Here is a 22,979-nt window from a genome sequence, read left to right as displayed (position 1 = left end):
ATATGCCGAATCAGGCCCGGCACCGTATCGTATCCGCGGGGTGCCGGGGGTCGTTGTGTTGGAGGATGCTGCGGGGTTCAATTCGCTCGTTAGAACATTGTCGCTGATAACCGTTGAAGTTGACCGCAAGCCATGGCACTGAGTAATCACGCTCTCAAACCATCTTCGCGGGCCCTCGCGAACCTTAATTCAGGTGTATTTATCGACTTGGAGAACGAAGCCAGTCAGCTTCCGCGATATCATCCGGAGACATGTCCCGAAGGATTGGTTGACCTGTCCGGCGCCGTCAACGGCCTCATGGACGATGTGTTGGCAGGGGAAATGACAGAATTCATCAAGACGTATGACTTACAGAAAGGCACGGGAGCTTTTGATGCTATTTCAAAAGTTTGCCGCTGACATAGGTCATAGCCACACGATACGGAGGTGTGATGGGCCCGAGAGGTGAGAACAAATATCCGTACGAACGATTAGATCCTGACCCTTGGCAGAGTTGTCCGAGGCTGTAAGCGGCTTCATCAATCGTCATTTCAACCCGGCCCGCACGGTCACGACGGATAGCATACTTACAACTAACGGTGTCACCTCGCTTATCGACCTGATGGCATTCGGCATGTGTGACCCAGGGGAGGGAATCATGGTCATCACCCCGACTTACATGATGTTCCCTCATGACACCTGTGCCAGAGCAGGCGTCCGCTTAATCAACGTGAACCCAGACCCTGTCGATAGCCAATTTGACGCACAGTCTGCCCAGCAGCTCGTCAAAGCCTTGATCAACGCGTATGCCTTGGCTAAGAAAGATGGCATCGATCCCAAGGCTCTCCTTCTCTGTAATCCAAGTAACCCCTGCGGACGGACCTACCCCCGCACCACCATCGTCGAGATCGCGAGGTTCTGCGGGCAACGGAATATGCATCTCCTGTCCGATGAGATCTATGCCATGTCGACCTTCACATCGCCGGAGCAGAGCGGTGTGCTCGATCCGTTTACCTCGGTGCTGAGTATCCAGGACGATCCGACGCGCGGAGTGGTCGCAGAGAATATTCACTGCATGTACGGTGCCAGCAAGGACTTTGGCTGCGGCGGCCTGCGGCTCGGGTTCCTCGTCACCCGCAACGAGCTGCTCTGGCGTTCCGTGCGGCGACTGGCTCTGTTCACATGGGTCTCAAGCTTCTCACCCTCATTCTTTACACATTTGTTACGGAGCGAGAAGGCTATTGATCGGTACTTGGTAGCTTACCGGGAAAGGCTTGGAAAACAGTATGCATTCACTGCAAAGCTCTTGAAGGATAAAGGGATCCCATTTGGCCCAGCCAATAGCGGTATATTCGTTTTTATCAGGCTGACAGACTGGCTGGATTATATTGGGGAGTCGGATGGGAATAACAGCAGTCGAGAGATGAGACTTTGTCGGTATCTGCTGCATGAAGCTGGTGTTTTCCTCAGCCCCGGAGAGGTGAGTTTATTGTTGGGTTTCTATTAGACTTTAGAGCTTACCAGCTGACACCCATGTAGCTCTCCCTTTCACCTGTGCCAGGTTGCTTTAGGTTGGTATACACAGAAAACACGGAAGCCGTAGCGCTTGCCATCACTCGATTGGCAAATGCGTTGGACAAACTAAAGCGCCGCCCGAGACTGAGGGCTTCCCAAGAGTAGGTGGACAGACAGAGAAACAGCAGTTGGGTGTGGGCCAGAAGCGGTACACAGATGCGCCAAAGACATCGCGACGGATATCAAATTTGCGACAGCTCCTTTGCCGTAGCAATGAATAGCATCATTGATGGTCAAAGATGGATGAAAACAAAAAATGAGTATCTAGAAAATAATTTAGGTATGCCAAAAGACAAAATAATTGACCAGCCTGGGGGTCGAACCCAGAATCTCCTGATTGCACGACTAGTCGTAGTCAGACGCCTTGCCATTGGGCCAACCGGCCGTTGTTGAAAACTCTGGCTTATGGAAAGTTTATGTTTCTGCAATTGAGAGGAGGTTCGTCAGGTCACGCCACAAGTTCACTCTACTACCTAATCAACCGCTCAATTTCTCTTTGTTGAACAGCATTGCTTACATTTTATTGCTTCCTCAGGGCTGCTCGGTTTCTCATTGCTTGTCCGAAGTGAAATCTGCCAAGAGTCGAATAGACTTGTCTGGGGTGTTGGATATGCACTAAAGCGATCCGCCTTATTGGCCCACTGCTGTTTCTGGCAGTGGATGAACATCCATTCTCATCCATCACACGTGTGAATGAATATCAAACATTGTGAACTAGATACTTCATTTCTTCGAGAAATGTTGGATCACAGTCTATCAAACAATAGCACTCGGTGATGGACGCATTGCCGGCCGCTCAAGATGTCGTTTCCTGACAGGCCAGTCGCTCATTTGTTGGGCTCAAATGGTAAGTTTCCGGTGCCCCGTCCCTTAATGAGGAGGTTCGACACTTCGAACAAGTCGACTCAAGATTTGAGTTCTCATCGCGCTCTCTCCTTTTACAACCTCCGAGTCTAGATTCTAATAATAATAATAGGTCCCGTTCATGCCGTCACCTACTCGACCTCTCCAGGCACCTACATACTCACCGGCTCAGCAGATCGCAACGTAAGACTCTACAACCCGGCATCTCAAGATCAACTCCCCCGCTACGGATCGGCCATCACCAACAAGAAACCGGGCACAGTAAACGCGGTGCCCGAAGGCCGCCTTATCCAAACATACGCCGCCCACGGCTACGAGGTCCTGGGCCTCACCGTCTCCGCTGACAACGAGCGCTTCGCCTCCGTTGGCGGTGACCGCGCCGTCTTCCTCTGGGACGTTGCCTCGGCCACCACCATCCGCCGATTCGGCGGCAACGCCCACGGACACACGGCGCGCGTCAACTGTGTGTCGTTCGCAGGCGACGCCGACTCCCTCCTCGTCTCCGCGGGCTTCGACACGAGCGTGCGCGTGTGGGATACGAAGGCCAACTCAGCGAAGCCGGTACAGGTCCTTGAGGAGGCGAGGGACGCCGTCACGGCGCTCGTTGTCCGGGACGCAGAGATTGTGGCAGGGAGTGTTGATGGAAGGGTTAGGAGCTACGATGTCCGTATGGGACGGTGTGTGACGGATGTTATTGGCGCGAGTGTCACCAGCTTAAGGCTCACGCGTGATGGGAAGGCCATGTTGGTCGGGTCTCTGGACAGCAAGATCCGGTTGATGGATCGGGAGAATGGAACGTGCCTGAAGACGTACGCGGACGATGGGTGGAGGAATGAAGAACTCCGTGTGCAAGCTGTGCTCGGAGGCAAGGAGAAATATGTCATTGCTGGCGACGAGCTCACTGCCGGCACAGGACCCGCGGGGTTGAACGGCGAGGGCAAGATCTGGGCGTGGGATCTGTTGACGGGCAAGTTGATTGCGACGGTGAGGGTGCCCTGGGGCCCTGATGGTTATGAGCCAAAAAAGAGGATACTGGGCAAGGATGGCAAGGAAAAAGAGAGGAGCAATGTCATCAGTTGCATGGCTTGGAGAGAAGATGGATGGGGGGACCAGTTCTGCGTTGGTGGCACGTCGGGGGTCGCCACCGTCTTTGGTTCACTTTAGCAGTCAAGGGATAATGTAGGGTCAGTGTGCGGTATGTGGCAGCTCATAGAGAAAGGTATCGTCAATATGACGCCAAGGTGTCTAACAAAATGTCTCGAAATCATACAGAGTCATGTTTCATCTCTGACCCCGCCGTACTCAACACACATATGGATGTTCCGTAGACGCCCAACACCATTGTACCCAGATGCTCCCGGGGAATCCCCAATTGGTGCCAACCAAAAATCACATAGAACAGCAGCACCTCCAAACAGGTCGTTCCATCAGTTCATGCCAACATACTTGAACCAGTTCGGACGGCAATCGTCCTTGTGCAGCCAAGCCTCGCCATCAGTAAAGCGGCCCGTCACGCAGCCCTTGCACTTGTTGGAGTTAGGGCAGTTAAAGAACGGGATGTGTTGGTATCCAATGTCGCGGAACCTAGCGCAAGTTAGTCTCGAAGTCTCTCCCACATGTGGCTCGGCATAACATACCAATGGATCTTGGATTTGTCCTCGAAAAGACCCAAAGCAATGCTGTGGACAGGAGCATCGCCCCATCTCTCGTAGAAGAAACCTCCAGCGCGGTCCAGGTGGTTGAAGTAGTCCTCGTACGCCTGGCTGCGCCAGAAGTCTATGTCGGCGATCTCGAAATTACTCCAAAAATGGCAAGTAGAATAACCGTTTGCCTGAATGTTGTTCTCGGGCCGGCCAGCCTTATCGGTGAGCCAGTCCATGGCGTTGTTTTCGTGCAAGTATTCGGGGTGTTGCGCGAGGAACTTGACGGTCTCGGGCCAGAGGGTCGGGATGGATTTCGGCGCATCGTACAAGTTGATCGTGAAACCGTACGTCTTGTTATTGTCCTGCATGTACCGGAAGACGTCATAATCGATGTCACAGAAGAAGTGAACCTTGGGCTCAACGCGCCAGTAGTACTTGGTGTGCTGCAAGGCGGGGTGTCTGTAGAACATTCCGCTGTTCCAGCGACACATGGAGTGGTAAGAGATCTTGTCGGCGTATTGGATATCGTTCTCCTTGAGGATCTTGATGGATTCTTCATAAAGGTCCTTGTTGATCCAGGAAGGCATTTCCCAGTGCTCGTTGGGAATGAGCTCTGCACCGAAAATGTCAGCGCAAGCGCCATGCTCGAAAATATCGTAAAAGCTTACCGTATCTGCACTCAGCCTTGGTGGCAGCCTGAGTCCTCCTCTTGAACTCTTCACTGAAGGGAACCTCGTTGAAGAATGTCCAGGGGTAGTTGAACTTGTGGTTCCAGGTTCTCTCGAGGTCGACCATCGACTGAATCATTCCATCAAGCTCCTCGTTCCGTACCAGCGCCAGCAGCGTGGCATTGATGCGCGCGGTGCCTTCGGGGCCGGGGACATATTTGTCGGATACGTATGTCAGAATACCTTCTGGTTCGTGGGTAGCTGTGTAGAGACGCAATTGTTAGCTACATGCGCAGCGAGCTCAAGGGGCCTGTAGGCGCATCTTACGATCTAGATTCGGGTCTCGCCCGTTCTCGTAGCGCACTGGCTTCTGGCTTATCGGCCTTTCAGGTCCAAAAATCTGATAAAGGAAGAAGCACCAAAGCATCACGGCGGCTAATGCCAGAGCCCGAACAGGTCGCGCGACCGCCATGATGAGCTAAACGTTAAATGCAAACTATCAATCGCTGAAAGTCGTAAGAGGTTAGGCACCCGGCGTCTCAACTCGTCAGGCGGTATCAAATTGAAGGTTCGCTCAAGTGTCGAGGGCTAGCGGAAGTGCCAGGTCGTCGAAGTCGGGGTAGTGGAAATCCTCGGTCGCGGCTCGTGCCGTCGTTTTTTGGGGCGTCGACGTTGGTGTTAAAGGGAGATGTGTCGCCCACTATTACCTAGGTAGACCCGGGTTGTGACGCGTAAAATTCGAAAAAGGGGCGCCGCATGTAATCGTCCAGGTCGCTGGCTGGTTAAGGCTGTCCTGATGTCACCCCTTGCAATTTGCCAATCAGCGCCCAGGATTGAAGATTATAGGCGATTGCTGTAGTTATCCAATCCCTGTACACCGGCGATAAGGAGGGCCGGCACCCCGCCCCCCTCCTCCGGAAGCAGCGCAACACTGGGACGCGTCTCCCACGATGCAACCCAACTGGATCAATGCTAATGCTTTGCGCGCCCATGATCTGAGCTCGGAAACGACCCGCTAGCGGTCTGGCTACCTGGGCACATCATGGCATTCGCCGCGAAGCTTGGAGCCTTGACAGATGAGCTTGTCGAGGTCATTACTTCAACGTCGGACAAGGTGTGAGACTGTTCATCCCATCTTGCAACAATATACAATGCAATGCAGCTCGGCCCCTCGCTAACACAGTGACCAGCAGATAAGTCGGGGGAGATTCAACATTTTGCGCGAGTCTTCACTGCGTAGTCTGAGATATCACAACTTCCTGCGCACCAACCAATTCGATGTCGAGCACCAGCTCGAAGGATTGGAGGAGCGTTTTAGGGTCCACCACCGCGAAGGTTTGGCGGATGCGTTTAGAGAACGACTCGATGCGTTGTCGCCATTTCGCACGAAATGGCATCCAGACATTCTACACTTTCTCCTCGAGCTTGCCGACCAACCAACTCAGAAGACGCGACTGAGCGACTTAGAGCTCCTCAAAGAACCCGAGGAAGACCCCGGGCCGCCGCTTAGATGGGAAGATATCGCAAAAGAGGATGGGTGGCACAATGAGGCCGATATTTGGAAGTCCATCGACTACAGCGACGGCTCTGGCGACGAATACGGCGAATCCAAACCGGACACTTCTAGCGAATCCGACGATACATCTCTCTCGGTCCTCGACGACTCAGTCGGTAGGAAGCCAGAGGATTTTGAGATCGTTCTGGGGGGCGAGACCGCTCTTAAATTGGTGCAAGACGGCCAGGCCTGGAGAACAGAGGCCAAGAACCCCTCTTCGGGCAGGCAACACAAGGTAACTGTCACCGAATTCCAGGCGACAAGGGAGGTGCTCTTCATGCTCCAGGGTCTTCCAACGACATTATTCCAGAAAGATGGACATCCCGATCCTACGTACCAGATGTCGAATGTCGCCTGGGACACTTACAAAGCCTTGATCAGCTGTTTCTCGGAACATGGGCGTCACCTTTCTCAGTTGCGTACTTTCGGGAAGAGGGCTCAGACGGCGCCCCTTTTCCAAGTATTTCGTGACAATGTCATGGCCAGTTTGCAGTTATTTGACAAAAGAATTGCCGATATTCAGGGCCGCCTGGCGGTACCGCGCGAAGACACAGTTGTCAGCATGGCAGCCATACTTCAGGAGCTCAACCCGCATTTGGAGCCCCTGAGATCTCTATCCGAAATTGTCCAGAAGCTTTACGATCCTGCAAATGGGGGAGCGTTCCGCTACCTGGAGCTCCTCTACGACGAAATTGCCATGGCCCAGCTGTCGGGACGTAATGTCATCTACGACTTCCTTGGTGAGATCTTCTTCAACTGCTTCCAAGTTTATCTTCGACCGATTCGACTCTGGATGTCAGAAGGGCAGCTTATGCCGGGAGATAAAATCTTCTTTGTCTCAGAATCACCGACCCAAGTGCCTCTTCGTCAGGTCTGGCAAGAACAGTTCAAGCTCAGAAGAACGCCGGATGGCGTGCTTCATGCTCCCAGCTTTCTGCAGCCCAGCGTTGGCAAAATATTCACAGCTGGGAAGAGCATCGTCGTCCTCAAACATCTTGGCAAGTTCGAATCGCTTCGGGACCTTTGGGATACTCGAGAGCCACCTCTGACCTTCGATACGGTCTGCCCATCTGGCCTAGAACTTGCACCCTTCCCCGAGCTTTTCGCCTCTGCCTTCAATCTCTGGATGCAAAGCAAGTATCATGCAACTTCCGAGACACTCAAACAGACCCTGTTCGATTCCTGTAACTTAGAGGCTGGTATTAATGCTTTGGAGCACCTCTATCTGATGACGGATGGCGCTGCGGCTGACGCATTCTGCAAAGGGGTATTCGCGAGGCTGGACAACCTTCGGCCTGATTGGCACGATCGGTACTCTTTAACCGGACTCGCGCAGGAGGCTTTTTGGTCACGCGTTGACGCTACCCGTGTTGTGGTCACCGTCCAACCAGAGGGCCAGAAGAAGTCTGTCGTGGCTGCTCGAGATCTCATCCGCACAGCCTTGCCTGAGATTTTCCTACAGTACCGTCTCCCCTGGCCGGTGCAGCTCGTTGTAACCGAAGAGACAATTGCCCAATACCAGGCCGTCTTCACACTACTAATGCAAATTCGACGCGCTGTCGGCCTTATCCAACGTAACCGCATCCTCGATGAGCTTGCCACCCATAGAGACATTTGGGGTAACAGAGCGCTGTACTATCTACTACGCTCGAAGTTGATGTGGTTTTGCAACTGCATCCAGACCTACCTGGCAACATTGGTGTTGGCCCCTTACACAGAGAGTCTACGCAAGAATCTACGACAGGCCTATGACGTGGATGCCATGATCAGTACGCATGCCACCTTCGTGAAGCAAGTTGTGGATGCAGCATGTCTGGGCAGGAAACTGGATCCCATACGTGGTGGCATATTGGATATAATGGATTTGGCCGCAAAGCTGGAAGATGCGCAAAGCGCCAGCGTCGCCGAGGAGGCGGAGGAAGCACAAGAGCTGTCCCGCCTTTCGCTCATGTCTTCGCCGATGAAGGCGAGCCCCCGACGACGAAAACCGGTCCTGTACGCCGAAGACAGTGACGACGATGGTGCAGAGAGTTTCGGACGCGGATCCAAAAGGGGCGCAATCAATGCAGGCAAGGGCTACATCGAGTGCCTGCGGGAGATTAGATCGGACTTTGAGAGGCATTTGAGGTTCATCTGTGGGGGCCTGCGAGGGGTTGCCAGGGCTTCAAGCGATGAAGCGGCTGTGAAATGGGACATCTTGGCCGAAATGCTAGAGGCGGGTGTCAGGGAGGGTGCTTAGAGGCATTGGCCAAGCAAAACAAGGCGTGGCTGGCTGGCTGAGAACTTGGTCCATAGACCCGCAATATCTTTTGAGTTCATAAATTACCAGAAGGGGTGGAGATCGACATGGGATTCCTTGATTCCCATCTCAAGTCGAATAGTCCGGCCAACGCCAACTTTTGGCTGCAGATGGATCCTGCAGCAGGTCGCGATTATTGGAATTCCGCAGCGACGATCTGGTCAGTAGAGCCAGCGGTCAGCAGCCACATGAGACGATGCTCTGTGAGCGCAACGGCGGATGTCGTGGTTCCATGCAATGCAAACAACCACCAACTGGAAATCGGCCAAGGGGTTCGATGGTTTACCCCTTGGTTTTAAACAACCGCTTTTGCCCCATCTGACAGATGTGTAGGCGCGCATTCGGGTGGCCGAAGTTGTTCAAGATCACAGGCAACCCAGTAGTAGTGATGATAGTGTGGTGGTTCATGATTCCCGACCACTGGAGGCGCAGCCACAAGGCCGCTCTCTCCGGGAAATTCGGAAAACACGGTTTCATTGTGTTCACGATGCCGTCCGGCTCATGCGTTCGGCGGTGTTGTGACAGAATGCAACGCCCTTGATTGCTGGGGGGCAGGATCAACGATGCCAACTTTTTCGGTTCCAGTCAGCCTTGAACCTTGGAACGAACAAGATCGACGGTGGGTCTTGCGAGCGTAGCTCAAAACCAAGGGTCCCATAGCCAACCTTTTTGCACACTCCCCCCTTTCCCCCCTTCCCGAGCGTTGCATCGACATGCCATGGCGGTCAAACGGTCGCGAGACTTCCTGTCACTTCTCCGCTTCTATCTCATCAGTACACGGTGACCGTCGACTTTTTGAGTTGGAGGTTGCGTTGGTGCCCGAGTTGGAGGCAGGGAACGGGGCCCAACACGGGAAATTGAACCTCAAGCCAATCTGCATGGTTGCGTGTGATCAGTTCGGATAGAAGAGTCTTTATTCCATGAGCGCAAGTGTAGACAGGGGAAGTTGTGGTTTGGGGTTGTTGAGGCCCGTCAATGGTTGACACTTCATCGGCCGTTTAGCGCTGGGAAGCATCGCTTGAACGCAACGAAATAAGTGCCGCCTAACAGCATACAGTCATGATATTGAACTGAAAAACATAATTCAGGCTTGTCGACAAATAATGCGTATTCACGCAATTATCGTGAAAGTCTTGACGGCACCGGTGTTGAAACGGTGGGAGGTTTATAAAACGGAGGGTGTCGAGGTTGTACGTTGTCAGGTAAGGCCGTGGCCCGTGAGCCGTGGACCGTAGCTCACATAGCGTCTGGCGCCGGGCGACCGTATCCGCGCAAACCGGAGAATCTTTTTGTCCTTATCGCCGATAAGCGGCATCGCCCCACCATAGGTGACCGTCCGCCACACTACATGCGCAGTCGCGAATCCCAAGTTTCGCGACATCTTCATTCGCGCATATATATCAGTCAACAACTACGCCTGCTGGTCACACTCCAATCGCTCCGACGCCTGCGCTTTCGGTAGCTTGGCTCCTCTGACTTCTCGACCACTCCACCGCAAGAAACCAATCTTCATACAAGTTCGCCCACGATGTCTGAACGCAAAGTGCTCCAGGTATGTTTTCCAGCGTCGCAAGTGTTCAAGGCCATGGCAAATCGACTAACATAATCTTAGAAATACTACCCTCCGGACTTCGATCCGTCCTCGCTCACGCGCAAGCGTGGCCCGAAGCAAACCGGCCCGAAAGTACAAACCGTTCGCATCATGGCGCCGTTCTCAATGAAATGCACGACTTGTGGAGAGGTAAGACAACAAAACAACCTGAACCTGCCACATCATCCTAACATTTCGTATAGTACATATATAAAGGTCGAAAGTTTAACAGCCGGAAAGAAACGAACCAAGCCGAAAAGTACCTGGGTATTCAAATCCACAAATTTCATATCAAGTGCACCAGGTGCTCGGCAGAAATCATCTTTAGGACGGACCCTAAGATTGCAGATTACGCCGTCGTCAAGGGTGCATTGCGGAATATGGAGCCCTGGCGTAACAAGGAAGGCGAGAAGGAGAGTGTGGACGAGAGGCTAGATCGACTGGAGCGCGAGGAGGCCGAGGCCGCGGGCGAGGAAGAAAAGAACGCCATGGCGGACCTGGAATCGAAGAACGAGGACGCGAGGCTAGAGATGGCGGCCGCGGATGCACTCGACGAGATTCGCCAACGAAACGCGAGGATCCAACGTTCGGAGAAAGATGGTGTGGACTTCTCGGAATATGTCGTCAGGCCGGAAGATGAGGAGAAGGCAAGGTTGGAAAGGGAGGACGATGAGGCCGCCAGGAGGGCATTTGCTGCTGCCCGGGAGAGGGCCTCTCTCATGGACCTTGGGGAGGAAATTATCGATGACGAGGATGAAGAGGCTGACGGGAGTGCGACTGCGTCATCATCATCTTTCGCTCCATCAGTGGCAGCGTCATCAGCGGCATCAGGGGGGGCGACGTCGGAGGCTCTAGCGGCAAGGGCTGTGAAGGACACTGCTGCCATGCCACCGCCACCACCTCCTCCCGCAAAACGGGTTGTTAAGAAGAAGAAGGATTACTCTGCGGCGCTTGGTATCAAGAAGAAGCCTTCGCTTGTATGAGGGGTGGCTGGCATGAGGCTGCATCATCTTGCACTGTGTCATCCAGGAGACAGGGAATGCACAACGGAGCTGCATGTCACTATTGCAAATATGGACAGTGTGAATAACTGGTAACTGGGACTTTTGAGTTTAGGCACGGCGTTTTGGAACGGAGGCATCGCACAGACATGACAAAATATGGCATTGGGCTGACGGACGGTTGCTAGCGTAAGGCAACAATGGGGACAGACCAACAGATGGTCAAAGCATCCCCAAGCGATTTAACTCTGGATGTCAAGTTTTGAATTTTGAAGACGTTACGACATTTCCCATTTGCTTCCTTCTGTCGACTTCGAAAGATGTTCCGTGCTTTTCATTATCTAGTAAACCTTACCCTCGCTCCACCGTCGATCACTACCTTGGGAACCAGCGCTGTGATCTTTGTGAACCTTGGCCTTGCATGCGTGTGTTTAATTTAAGCTTGTGGACAACTCGAAGGGTTGTTTGGTAGGCATGTAAGCTCTGGGCTCGATGAGGCTCCATAGCGATTGGCATTGTGTGATTGTGACGGGTGGTGATGTCGCGCCGATCGTGGCAGGGAAGTACCTCCCATATCTGAAATCGCTGGAGATATGGAAAGGGTGTAGTAAGCCGCAGATTGTATAGAGACAATTTAGATGGATGCAGGTGCAAAGATCGCAAGGGCGCGTTCTGACACAAGTGAAAATAGACTACCACCTTCGATGACACAATCATTCTTGGCGGCGGGACACGCCGACGGGATAAGAGTCGAAGAACAATGGCGCTTGATGGCGGTGGTGGACACGCGACATACTTATTATTGATTCACACAAGACTGATATTCGTGGGAATGAGAAAATTGAGTAATGTAGCGATTGTAAAGATTTGAAATTTCATTCAGATCATAAGCTCATGAAGATGCAAGCCCGACTATCCCTCGAAGCCTTGCACTAGCTTGTTTCCTAGACCCCCAAACGCCTTGCGGACCATTATCCACAGTAAACATAAAATGTAAAATAATAACCAAATGTTGCAAAGTGAAGTTTTTACAAAATCTTCGCGCCAATCCATGCTATGTTGCCAAGTTCGCCGTAACAGTTGTACCGTTCGCACACCGTCTGGAAGGATGTGCCATTGTCGCCGGTCGGGCGCTGTCAACCCCATTCCCGAGACTAGTGACTTTGGTTCATCGCCAACGATCCCAAGAGGGGATCGTTGCGAAGTGGTTCGATTCGTAAATCATCGAGTCGAAAGCCAATGTTGAAATTTGAAAGTGAGATTTTGACTTGTTTACTCATGAACTGTAGTCGGGACTCGATGAAGAGTGTTCGTTCATGCGGGGGTAGCTCGTGCGTCCACCAGATCTCCGAGATGATGAGCGGTTGGCAGCCTCCATCTGACGCTTAGTGTGCTGGTGCATGGAGCGCATGTATGTCGACAGGTCGGAAGGAGGAGGAGGAGAGACGGGGATGGAGACAGAGTAGGCGTCCTGGCGGGCGGGCATGGTGGAGGGACTCATAATCTGATATGAAGAAAAGTGTAGATTATTTGGTAGATGGCACGTGAGCGTTAATTGGAATATCTTGTTGCTCAGGGTATTTCTTGTGATGTGAGAAAAATGAGAGCTGATGAGATGGTTGTTTGGGTGATGATGTTGGTGGTGGTGGTGATGTTTCGAGGCGAAGTAACTTGGTGGTAGTGGTGAAGTTATTGTAGCTTGATGCTGATAAAACGGAAGAACAAAAACGGTGGATGGCAGGAATGGTCCTGGGTTTATAAAAGAAAAGAAGAGGGGCGAAAGGGTCAATGTTAGCCTTGTCGTGGAGAAGAGGTGAACGCAGGCATAGGGAAAGATGGGCAGGATGGGGTTGCGTGGTGAGCAAGCAAGCATCCCATCAGGCAAAACAAAGGGTCACTCACTAGCGGGTTCAAGTTCACAGCTCCCACCCCTCCCCATAGAGACCCCGAGAAACAAGCAAGACGCAGAGTCCGTTCCTCACCCCCTCATCCCTAGCGCTCCCACCCGCGAAGCTGTTGCATATTCCGCCTGCCTCAATCCGCCAGGGATCGGCAGTGATGGACGGCGTCTTAGCGTTGCTGGACCCCCGAGCGAGGCCTGCAAGGTATGTCGTAACATGACAAGGGTTTTGGCCGACGAGGCCAATCAGCCATGCAAGACTTCTTGCCACGGACAGGGCTGATGATGCTGTGAGCAAACGGAAAGACCCTGCCGATCAGTGTCCAGACTGAAGTCAGAGGGCATGTCATTATTGGCCACAGCTCTCCTTTTGGGTGAGCTGTTAAGCTTGTCGAGGCCCGAAAGTCGGACAAAGTCAGAGACGATCCTTTGGAGATTCTGGACCATGAGAGGCATGATGGATTTCCCAGACAAGCGGCACACAGGAGATGGACAGACGCAAGCGAAGGGATTGTCTTGGGCATCGTGCCTCTCACGAGGATGTGTGTTGGACCCTTGATTTTGGCCAACCTACAAGGCGCTAGGTATGCTTTATCGAAAGATTGAAACCGTCGCCCCGGAGGTGATGGAGGCTTTCCTCGTTGTACCTCTTCCAGTCAGGGGAAAAGGGGAGGGTACGGGGGGATACCATGGAAACTCTAAGCTGCGCATCCGCAAGCAACGCAACGACGTCGACGGGGTCAAAGGCTAGACAGAAGGGTTTTGACAATAAGACATGCGCTAATGGCACTTGACCAGAGGAAGCAGATTGTGAATGACAGGACAGGAGGTGGAGGCGGTGGGCGGGCGGTAGCCCGTCTTGCTTAGAGCTTCGAGTACGGCGCAGAGAGGGTTGGCAACGGCGCGGCCAAGCCAGAGCCAAAGCAAGACTTGTCGTCAAAGATCGGCGGGTTGAACAGACGTCATTGGTCGAAAGGTCTCTGTCGGCTGGACCCCGGTGTCAGTGGATCCGTGTCTTTCTTCCCTGGTCTCCCACCCCCGACCGTCTGTGCCGTCGACGCCAAGCCTCGGATACACGCTGGACCATGTAGGAGAAAGAGAGCACGGATCCCCCAAACCAAGGTGGCTGCAAAACTTGAAGCCATTCGCAACTACCTGGCCCACACACCGCGCGTTGTCATTGGTAAGATCCCCATGTTCTGTGGGATTGCTCTCTAGATCTGGCAGGTACGTACTGGGAGAACGTACCTTGCGGGCCTCCCTACGTGCCCTCACGCCCACCACCATGATGGGATTTTGTTCATTTGCCATGGCCACGAGATTGGAGTTTCAGCACCCTTGGGTCTCAATTTCCCATCCTTTCCGAGAAAAAGGGTTTCCCCCCCCCCCTCCCGATGAAGGCTTCAGCGCCAGTCGGTGTGTCGGGGCCTCTTGAAGTGCCTCCTCTCGTCCTCCCACACCAAGTGGACCGTCGGATGTAGGCTTTGCCGAAGCCATCTGGACTCAAAGGAAGAGCCAGGCACATCGAGAGGTTGGGATTTGTCCGCCTCGCAATCACGGAGCCGGGGGACGAAGGAGTAGGGTAGGGTTGTCGCTGCGGCGGGCTACATCCGACCGTAGTTTGCACCCTCACCGAGAGATTGTTGACATCTCTTTGGGCGAGAGAGTTCGCTCCACAGGGGGGTGTCGACAATACTCCGATGCATTTCTGGGTCTGAAAGGGCTCAGAGATCCGACCGAACCAGGCAGAGACAGCACATTTCGTGTAATGGAAAACAACCGAAACAGCGGGTTTGTGTGCTTGTGGTTCGGTGGTCTAGAACCCATTACAGTATTGATTGTCTCCCTTTGACAGCGGCGGAAGCTCTGCGAGGTGAGCTCTGACGGAAGATTATCGGTACGTAGCGAACCGTCACACAAGATAGCCGGTCAGGGGGGGTCGGGAGAAGTGATAGACTGTGGAAATGTGGTAGGAGGTCTCCGTAGCGACAGACAACCCACAGGCAAACGCAGACGGGCCACAGCACATAGACGTCAAGGCTGACGGAAGGCAGCTCTTCCTTCTCCTCCGTGCGTCCTTCTGTCTGTGCGGCCTTGCCTCCAGCTACGTCGTGTGGTTGTGAGTGTCGTCAGGTCTTGCCAATCAGGTGTCCGGTGAAGTCACGGTGCGCCACTGATGCGGCATCTTATGATGTCATACAACACCCCTGTCTGACGGTCCGGGCCCCTGTCTGACGTTTAATAGACCAATCAGAACCCTGGAGTGAGCGTTTTCTTTTCTCCCTAGTAACGTTTTGGCAGACTGCTCCGTCACACTCCCCCCTTTCCTCAAACGCTGGCTCATTCCGTCACAGGAAGGAACGACACGCGCGACGACCTCATAGCACCACAACTCATCCCCAGTCGCCTAGACCGAGTTCCACGAGGCGAAAAGACCCTTTTCACTCTGGATCTTCGGATTTTCACGTTACTTGCTCTAATGCGGCTCTCGCTCCTTTCCAGATGTCAAGCACATGGCCAGGTTCTTTGCTTCGCCCTTGCTACAACTCTCTCATCATTGCGCGACCCTTATGGCGGTTGACTGAGAGCCTCTCCCCTACGACAGCCCCCCCTATGAAGCAATTCCCGCCACCTGCATCATTCTGTAACTATCCACACTCCTCGAACTCGCCTCAGCCTCAAATGGGGAATCATGGTGCGCCAAGGATCCAGGCCCTGACTCTATCTGAAAGGACTAAAAGAACTCACACACACCGAAAGTGGGTTGAACGAGCTGGACTGGGCTGACTGGCATCACAAGCACGTGATGACGCCATACCTTCCTTCATCTCAACCGTTCACCATGCCCAGCGAGCTAGGGAGCTCACACAATGAAAATCCGTATCTGGATGGATGGTCGTCTGTGACAGCATAGTCAGCAATGACCCCTGAATCAGATCGCAGCTAGTACGCCGGGTGGCCAGCAGTCTATTCGCCCCTATGTCGTCAACTCTGTCCATTGTAAGAACCCCTCAGACGGACAGGTCATGAACGAATAGCCAGCACAATGACATCGCTTTCTCGCTTGCGACAGGCCTCGCGTTGGGAGCCTGGAGACCTAGGGAAATTACTACCTTCCCAAACGTCATGAGTGATGTTATCTGATAGGCATTTCCATCAAACATCTATGACTGTCGTTTCCAGCGAGTGGTCTCGACAGATTGTTCGTTCACGATGACGAGCCTCCGATCTGCTTCCAACAGATCCCCATGCCCATCAATCTCCACATACACACGAGCAAGCGACGTTTTGCTAGACCCGGGCAACACTGGATCGCGGAGGTATAGGGATAGCAACACGCCGGGTCTGATACCGAAACTATGATGGACGACACGGTGCCTTTCCCACCTTTTGCGGCACCTCTACGTCCGACAACGCAGGGTCCCGATGGACCGAGATCGAGGCGATCGAGATTCTCACCGGCGCCCGTCTAGGTCATGATTGGTTCAAACCGAACTCCTTGGTGGTCTCGCCCATCATCTTGACAGCTGCCCCGTCTCCGAGCGCGCGACTGTCATTCACAATTGCACGGCGGAACATCGACTGTTACGGGACGTCGAAGCAACTATCGAGCTTCAGTTCCATCGAGATCCAGAAGCGTTCCACAGTTTTGCGGGTGGTTCGTCATATGCCAAGTACCCTCAGGCATCATTGCCTGTCTCATCGCGGTACCAGATCAATGGTCACTGTAATGGGTCTTCGGTTTTGTCACCATCGATCCATAATAGTGCTCTCGCAAAGTCGAATGGCGAACTATGTGAGCCTGTATGACTGTATCTGACGACCCCATACTCCACCTGCAGACATAGATACTCGCTACCTCTCGTGCCTCTGTACCTAGGTACACATCAACACTGGTCTTCTTAGTGGACTATGATTGGTCCAAGTATAATCACCAGGGCGGATTCTGAAATTCGTAGAAGCACGTATTCACTATCCCGTTCGGTGGCTACAATCTTCGGCTATATCCAGTTGTTGTTTAGGGGTGGCTCATAATCTTGGTGTAAACAACCCTACCTTTATAGCAAGTTTACTCTAACCGTTTTGTTTTAAACTTATTCCAGGTAGGTTCAGTTGGTGTTGTTTCCAAACCATCTCATTGAGGTCCTAATGTCTGGATGGCAGCGCATGGTATCTACAAGTTAGTCGACAACATTCCACGAATACGATAACGCGAATATACCCTCAAAATGACGCAACGTCGAACACGATTATATGAGAGAGAAATTAAAACCTAATGAGCCTTTCGGATGGATTATAATGTCATCACATCCCTCGGATGACTGTGTCTTGCCGGGGACAGGTTGGCTGAGCCTGACTGGTATAATATCAAAAGGTAGCCGGATTTTGTACTTGATATTGTTAGGTATTCATGATTGTTACTTGTTTTTTCTAGTCCACCGGTCACACATCCATCCTCGATTATCCTCCTGATGACATCCACTGATGTAGCCTACGAAATGCTAGTAATCTCAGACGCAACAACAGGGTGTTGACGAACAGCCACACAGGCGAAGGTTTATCGTTGGTACATTTGGGGAACCAGTTTGGGTATGGAACATTCATAGAGAGTGTCACTGGGACCAGATGCATACGACACTGAACACCGAGATGCTAATCCGAATGGGAAAGATGTTGACAACCGGGGATTCCTTTAAACTCCAATCCCATTACTCTTTTCTTTTTCTTTCGCACGACTTGTTTCCACAGCCTTGAATGGGAAGTATAAGTTTTGATTAAGATTCTGTCGAGCGATACGGAATGTGCACGGTGATTTCCCATAACACCAGCACCCCGTGTACTTTTCTGTAAGCAATGGTAATCGACGCGGCGAGGCACGTTTATCACAAATAATGCGCCACTTCATTGCACTTGGCGCACGACGTTGCTTTCTTGGAACTATCATCCTCTGATTAATCCCATGTAAATTACTGAAAGTTATCTCTACCAAGACTAGCAGGGTGAGGTAAAACCTTCATTGACTGCTATATAATGGCCCGAACAATTCCAGGGGGTTAATGCTCTTGGATTACACTTCCGGTCGTCAGCAAATACGTCTCTTCAGCAGTGAACTCAGAAAGTTCGTCCGTGCGGAATCATCATCGAAACGATTGCCGTGAAATTGCTTGTCATCAATTGAGTTGTATGGAAGCGGAATGAGACCTTCCTTTTTTGTCGTTGAAAGCGTAATTGAGTGGAGGAGAAGATATCTGCCAGGTAGTGTACATGATGTGTTGCCCCAAAAGGGGCACTTCACTCCAAGCAGCAATTTCGCTACCTCACATCCAATTGGAATTGCGAGAGCGAAGTACTTTTCTGTAATGGTGTTGCCAGATTACACCCCTCCGATTGGCATGCGTCTTATTCTTCTTACCCGCAAACACAACGGGCGGCCGATTCAGATGAAACTTGGCCCATCTAACCTGACACGACATCTGAGAACTCTGACCGGATAAGGCCTTCTTATGACCTGAGGGCTGGGTTCCCGAGGAAGAAGGTGCGAGGTTGACCGTTCTATGATACCTGTTCATATGCTATCATCGTGGGCGACCATCTTTGGAGACGACGAGAACTCATCTCATGGGTGGGCAGAGGAGAAAGCAACGATCGTCACCAACGATAACTCTCACCTGATATTACTGCAGGACCCTTGTCTCACGTTGACGACACAGGATACCAGGTCGATCTCTTGCCGATCCTCCATCAACCCCCACCGATATGGTCGGGGGCGGGGTACAATGCACATAAACAACAGTCAAGCAGCGTGGATTGACCGGGATGATCAGTACATTTCGACGTCCCTCGACCTTGTCGGCGGCTCCAACCACGAACTTCACAGGGTTCTCACAATTCAGCCATATTCTCATATCCGCCAACCAGCTTCAAGACATGTCTGCCCGCAGAAGCCAGAGGTCATGGTTGCATTAGTGTTCGGGCCGGGAGGCCCCATCTGGCTGTTGGTGTTGTCGATCAATTTGCGCCGATACCTCAGTCTGATGCCGGTAGATGGTGTGTTGTTTTTACCCGAAAGTCGGAGGGGTGTTCACAACTAGCCGGCGATCAATCCTGCAAACTCTCGCTGTTCTCTGTTGAGCAGAAACATCCAAATGCAAAGAGACTAAGATGATCACAGCCTCCGACATCTCAACGACGTCCTGGCGAGACCCAACAAGTGCCTCCAATCTCGTCGAATAAACTGCTGGCCGCCGCACCACGGCTCTTGTATACACTCTACCTTGCGGACCCCGGTCGTCATCTTGATCAGCAAACCCTGCGTTGGCGACTCGGTCACACGTCTCGCACCATTTGCTTGACCTGACTTCGTCGGCGGGAGAGCGAATGACGCGTGAGCTTCAATTCATCCGTAATCCGACACACCCCTGGACGACTGATCTCGCTTTCCGCCTTTCAACTCTTGGGCAAACCAAAACGGCCGCGCAACGAGCCAGTCCAACGGCATGGAGTACTTATTCGCCGCGCTCCTGGTTGCTTCGATCTTCTCGCCAGTAGTTATGACCTCGTGGCGAACTTCAGATGGCGTCCCTTTGCATTTGGACCACCGGAAATCCCGCTCGCGAAGACGCCATTAGACTCCGGCTGCCGAGTATCGGAAACAAAAGGCCGATGTTTCATGCTTTCTGCACTCAACTTTGGGTGGCGGGGTTATGCCAGCCAAACAGAAAATCATCACTTACTAGCAGAGCGGACGGCAGCGCCCGCGTTCCCCATCTTCCTGGGAGGCTCCGTGGAACCAGGGAAACTCATCTTCCATATTCGCAACTTGTCGAGTAATCACATTGCTGGCCTATCTCCAGCCAGGACCAGGAACATGTAGTAAGTCGAATTCAATTACTGCAGCCTGATTGGTTTCCATCACAATGGCCAGTGTGGCTAGTAGCGAGTTGGCTGTGTCTGCGACACACAGACCCCGGATTGAGTCTGGAAACTATGCCGACGTCGCACAAACATCCCAACTACCGACCGCCAGCCGAAAGCATCAGCTTGGCCTTTTCTCATCCAGATTTTTGCAATAGTTCTGGGTAAAATTTGAACAAAGGCTCTCCAGAGACAGTACAGAACGATATGATGCTGCAAAATAAGTGTTGAACTGCCTGATGCTAGGGACGGCTTGCATGAGCAAGCTCTCCTATCGAAACTTATAACGGAGCCAGGAATGAGGCATGCAACCAACGATCGCGTGGTGCCTTGCGACATCGTGACCACAGTCGTGGCCTGTGCCTGCTAAGTTTGTAGAAGGATAGCCCTGCATTAATCAGGCACATGTTTCCCCGCTCATCGTCGCGCATCCCCCAAGTCTAAGAGGGTGCGATCGCGGCAAATGCTTCATGCAGCAGCAGTTGCGTCTTGTAACAACAGTGCTGAGACGATGTTTCATCTTGGTCGTCAACGTTTCCGTACCCAAGACTTCACCCTAAGGGTCTGTGGGGCGACAAGTCTAGATAATGTCTACGCAGCTTTCCTCGATACACTTGCCGTGTAGACGAAACTCTTTTTCTTCCTGTTAAACGACGTTGTGGTTGAGCCCGGTAGTCCTTTTTCGTTTCTCTTCATTCCTTTTCGATTTCTTACCTTAGCAGAGACCTACTGTCCGCCCCTTCGAAATATTTTTTAATAATGTTGTCCAAGGCTGTTGCTGTCCTGGCGGCGGCGACGTTGACGTCGGCCGCTACCCCTCAGGGATTTATGCCCAACTCCAACACTCCTTTAATCGTTTCCTATGGAGGCATCTCGGCACTGGATGGCGTGAACCTGCCCAAGGATTGTAAGTACTTGCACGCTCCGGGGCCAAGCGGCAAATTTCGGGCCTAACACTCCTCTCAGCAAGCCAAACTCAGCCTACGATCGCAACCGAGCAGAAGTTGGAAGGGCAGTACGCGGTGATCATGATCGATATCGACGTTCCGACCAACCAGCCTCCCATGACGGGCACTCTTCTCCACTGGATGCAGACCGGTTTGATGTCAGCCGACACGCCCACGACGCTTAACACGACCGCCGGGCCGAAGAAGGTTTATATCATGCAGAACAAGTCGAACGCGGCCGCTCTCGCCCCTTATCTCGGGCCCAACCCGCCCGCGAAGATGCCTCTCAGCCACAGGTACACCTTCGTCGCGGTCGATCACACCAAGATCACCCAGCAAGGCCTCATGGCCCTCTCTGGCGCCGCCCAGAACCGCCGCGACTTCAACGTCATGAGCGGCCTGATGGCTGCTGGACTGCAGGACAAGGTCGTCGCTGGTAACTTCTTCCGTGTCACGAACGCCGGCCCCGTCGGCGCTGGACAGGGCATGGGCGGAGGGGCCCGCGGCGGCAACAGCACTGCCGGCACTCCCACCACTCCTGCTAGCGGTGCCGGTGGCGCCATGCCCAACATGCCTGGCATGACGATGCCCACGCCCACGGCTGGTTCTAGCAGCGTGCCCGCCGTTGGAGGCGCTAAGCCTTCGAACCCTACTGTCGCCAGCGCCCAGGGTCTCAACCCCAGCTTCGGTACCATGTCCATGAGCCTGTTCGTGGTTGGTGCGCTGTTTGTCTTGTTGTAAACCCCATCTCTGAACATACAAGCCGTCAAGGGAAAGGGATGGCCAGGTGGGGGTTGTGGCTCACTGCCAAGGGGTCAGAATATGTTGTTCGTTTTCCTGGCTGCCGCTGAAGCTTGATGTGGAGGAATGCCAGTAGTATATAGGGTAAAGAGGAGCATGCCAATACAACATTCCATATGCGGCACAGACGTCTAATGCAGCTTTCCATGTGGCCTGTTTGCAATATAAGTTCCGTGGCGAATCAATGTTGGGAGGAGTCCTGGGAGGCTCCAACCCGTGTTAAAGGGACCCCGGCCCCCGCTGAACATGTCCTTGTCGCCGATCATCAGCATGAGGAAACAATATGACAAGCGAAGCCAAGAGGTGGCACGCCGGGGGGCGGTCGGGATGATGCCAGGTATATTTGGCCGCGTGGATCAGACCTGACTGGCAAGGCCCAGAACCTCTCAGGGACCTCCACCACTCTGGAAGGGATCCGCCGTAGTCTTTGAGTCACGTGTAGAAGCCCGTGCCCTCGCCACGCCCTTCCCTATGGAGAAGCTTCCTCGTCTCGACCTGCCCTTCCGCCCTCCCATTCTCTCCAATCGCTTTTGGCTTGTGGGGGTACGCGGATAGCCCAAAACTCTAACAGACTGCAAAACTCCGCTCCGTCCCGCGCGCGCGCACTTTGCATTATGCGGGTTTGCGGCTCTCCCTTTATCTTCTCTCTTCAAATCTCCCTCCTAGGCGGCCGCCCAGCGCCGCTTTGCGCTAGCGGATGTTTTCTATAGCTGCCTTTCTAATGCATACATTCCTTCAAGCTGCGGCGAGGTCTCACTTTCGTGCTTCACTGACTAATCTGTATCCGCCCCGAGCGGCTGCTCTGTAAACACACAGACACACATCCAGACATCTCAATCTAGACTGCCTTGATCATGCCCGCTTGCCATGGGGTGCCCTGCAGCCAATCTCGACGGAGTATAGTGCGACCGCGTTTACGACTTGGCGCCCCAAGATGCGAGGTTCGGATTGACTGTTCGCGCCGATTGCTAGCTTAATGGTGCCGGCGGCGTTGAATGACTTGCCGAAGCGTCTTGTTACTCCTTCAGTGATGGTCCCCTCTTGCAAATAGTATAAAGCAACTGCGCGCCTCGCGGTTTGGCGGAAGGCGCAGAAGCTCGATCACTGACTAACACGCAAGCCCACACTCGACTACCGAACGTTTCGAAACATATTGGAAACCCGAACGAGCTCCTTCCCAGCATATTTAAAGGTGGATACTCGGGACAAATCGCAGTCTACGTAGCTTCTCTACCGGGCCT

At 53.0% G+C, this 22,979-nt stretch overlaps 5 protein-coding genes across 5 annotated transcripts; 4 read left to right on the top strand and 1 right to left on the bottom strand.

The window, feature by feature from the left end:
* Positions 1-132: 132 nt before the first annotated feature.
* EsH8_III_000676 (WD40-repeat-containing domain protein) lies at positions 133-3,582 on the top strand (the record flags this gene model as incomplete). Its single annotated transcript, XM_083262401.1, has 3 exons — positions 133-223; positions 492-1,133; positions 2,531-3,582. The coding sequence occupies 3 exons, from the start codon at positions 133-135 to the stop codon at positions 3,580-3,582; spliced, it is 1,785 nt and encodes a 594-aa protein (XP_083122888.1).
* Positions 3,583-3,845: 263 nt separating this feature from the next.
* On the bottom strand, positions 3,846-5,201 carry EsH8_III_000675 (glycolipid 2-alpha-mannosyltransferase-domain-containing protein; the record flags this gene model as incomplete). The annotated part of the gene is made up of 4 exons (XM_083262400.1): positions 3,846-4,002; positions 4,056-4,674; positions 4,730-4,990; positions 5,057-5,201. 4 exons carry the CDS (start codon positions 5,199-5,201, stop codon positions 3,846-3,848), a joined length of 1,182 nt encoding a protein of 393 aa, XP_083122887.1.
* A 570-nt stretch (positions 5,202-5,771) lies between these two features.
* On the top strand, positions 5,772-8,523 carry EsH8_III_000674 (Spc98 family-domain-containing protein; the record flags this gene model as incomplete). The annotated part of the gene is made up of 2 exons (XM_083262399.1): positions 5,772-5,843; positions 5,920-8,523. The coding sequence occupies 2 exons, from the start codon at positions 5,772-5,774 to the stop codon at positions 8,521-8,523; spliced, it is 2,676 nt and encodes an 891-aa protein (XP_083122886.1).
* Positions 8,524-10,111: 1,588 nt separating this feature from the next.
* Positions 10,112-11,157, top strand: EsH8_III_000673 (mRNA splicing protein YJU2; the record flags this gene model as incomplete). Its single annotated transcript, XM_083262398.1, has 3 exons — positions 10,112-10,135; positions 10,196-10,324; positions 10,378-11,157. 3 exons carry the CDS (start codon positions 10,112-10,114, stop codon positions 11,155-11,157), a joined length of 933 nt encoding a protein of 310 aa, XP_083122885.1.
* Positions 11,158-20,749: 9,592 nt separating this feature from the next.
* Positions 20,750-21,678, top strand: EsH8_III_000672 (YbhB/YbcL family Raf kinase inhibitor-like protein; the record flags this gene model as incomplete). Its single annotated transcript, XM_083262397.1, has 2 exons — positions 20,750-20,897; positions 20,957-21,678. 2 exons carry the CDS (start codon positions 20,750-20,752, stop codon positions 21,676-21,678), a joined length of 870 nt encoding a protein of 289 aa, XP_083122884.1.
* Positions 21,679-22,979: the final 1,301 nt, after the last annotated feature.

The sequence above is a fragment of the Colletotrichum jinshuiense genome, chromosome 3 (genome assembly GCF_051148585.1).
Source record: "Colletotrichum jinshuiense chromosome 3, complete sequence".
Taxonomy (NCBI): Eukaryota; Fungi; Ascomycota; class Sordariomycetes; order Glomerellales; family Glomerellaceae; genus Colletotrichum; species Colletotrichum jinshuiense.
The sequence above is the reverse complement of the archived record's forward strand: the minus strand, read 5'-3'. Positions and strand labels throughout refer to the sequence as shown.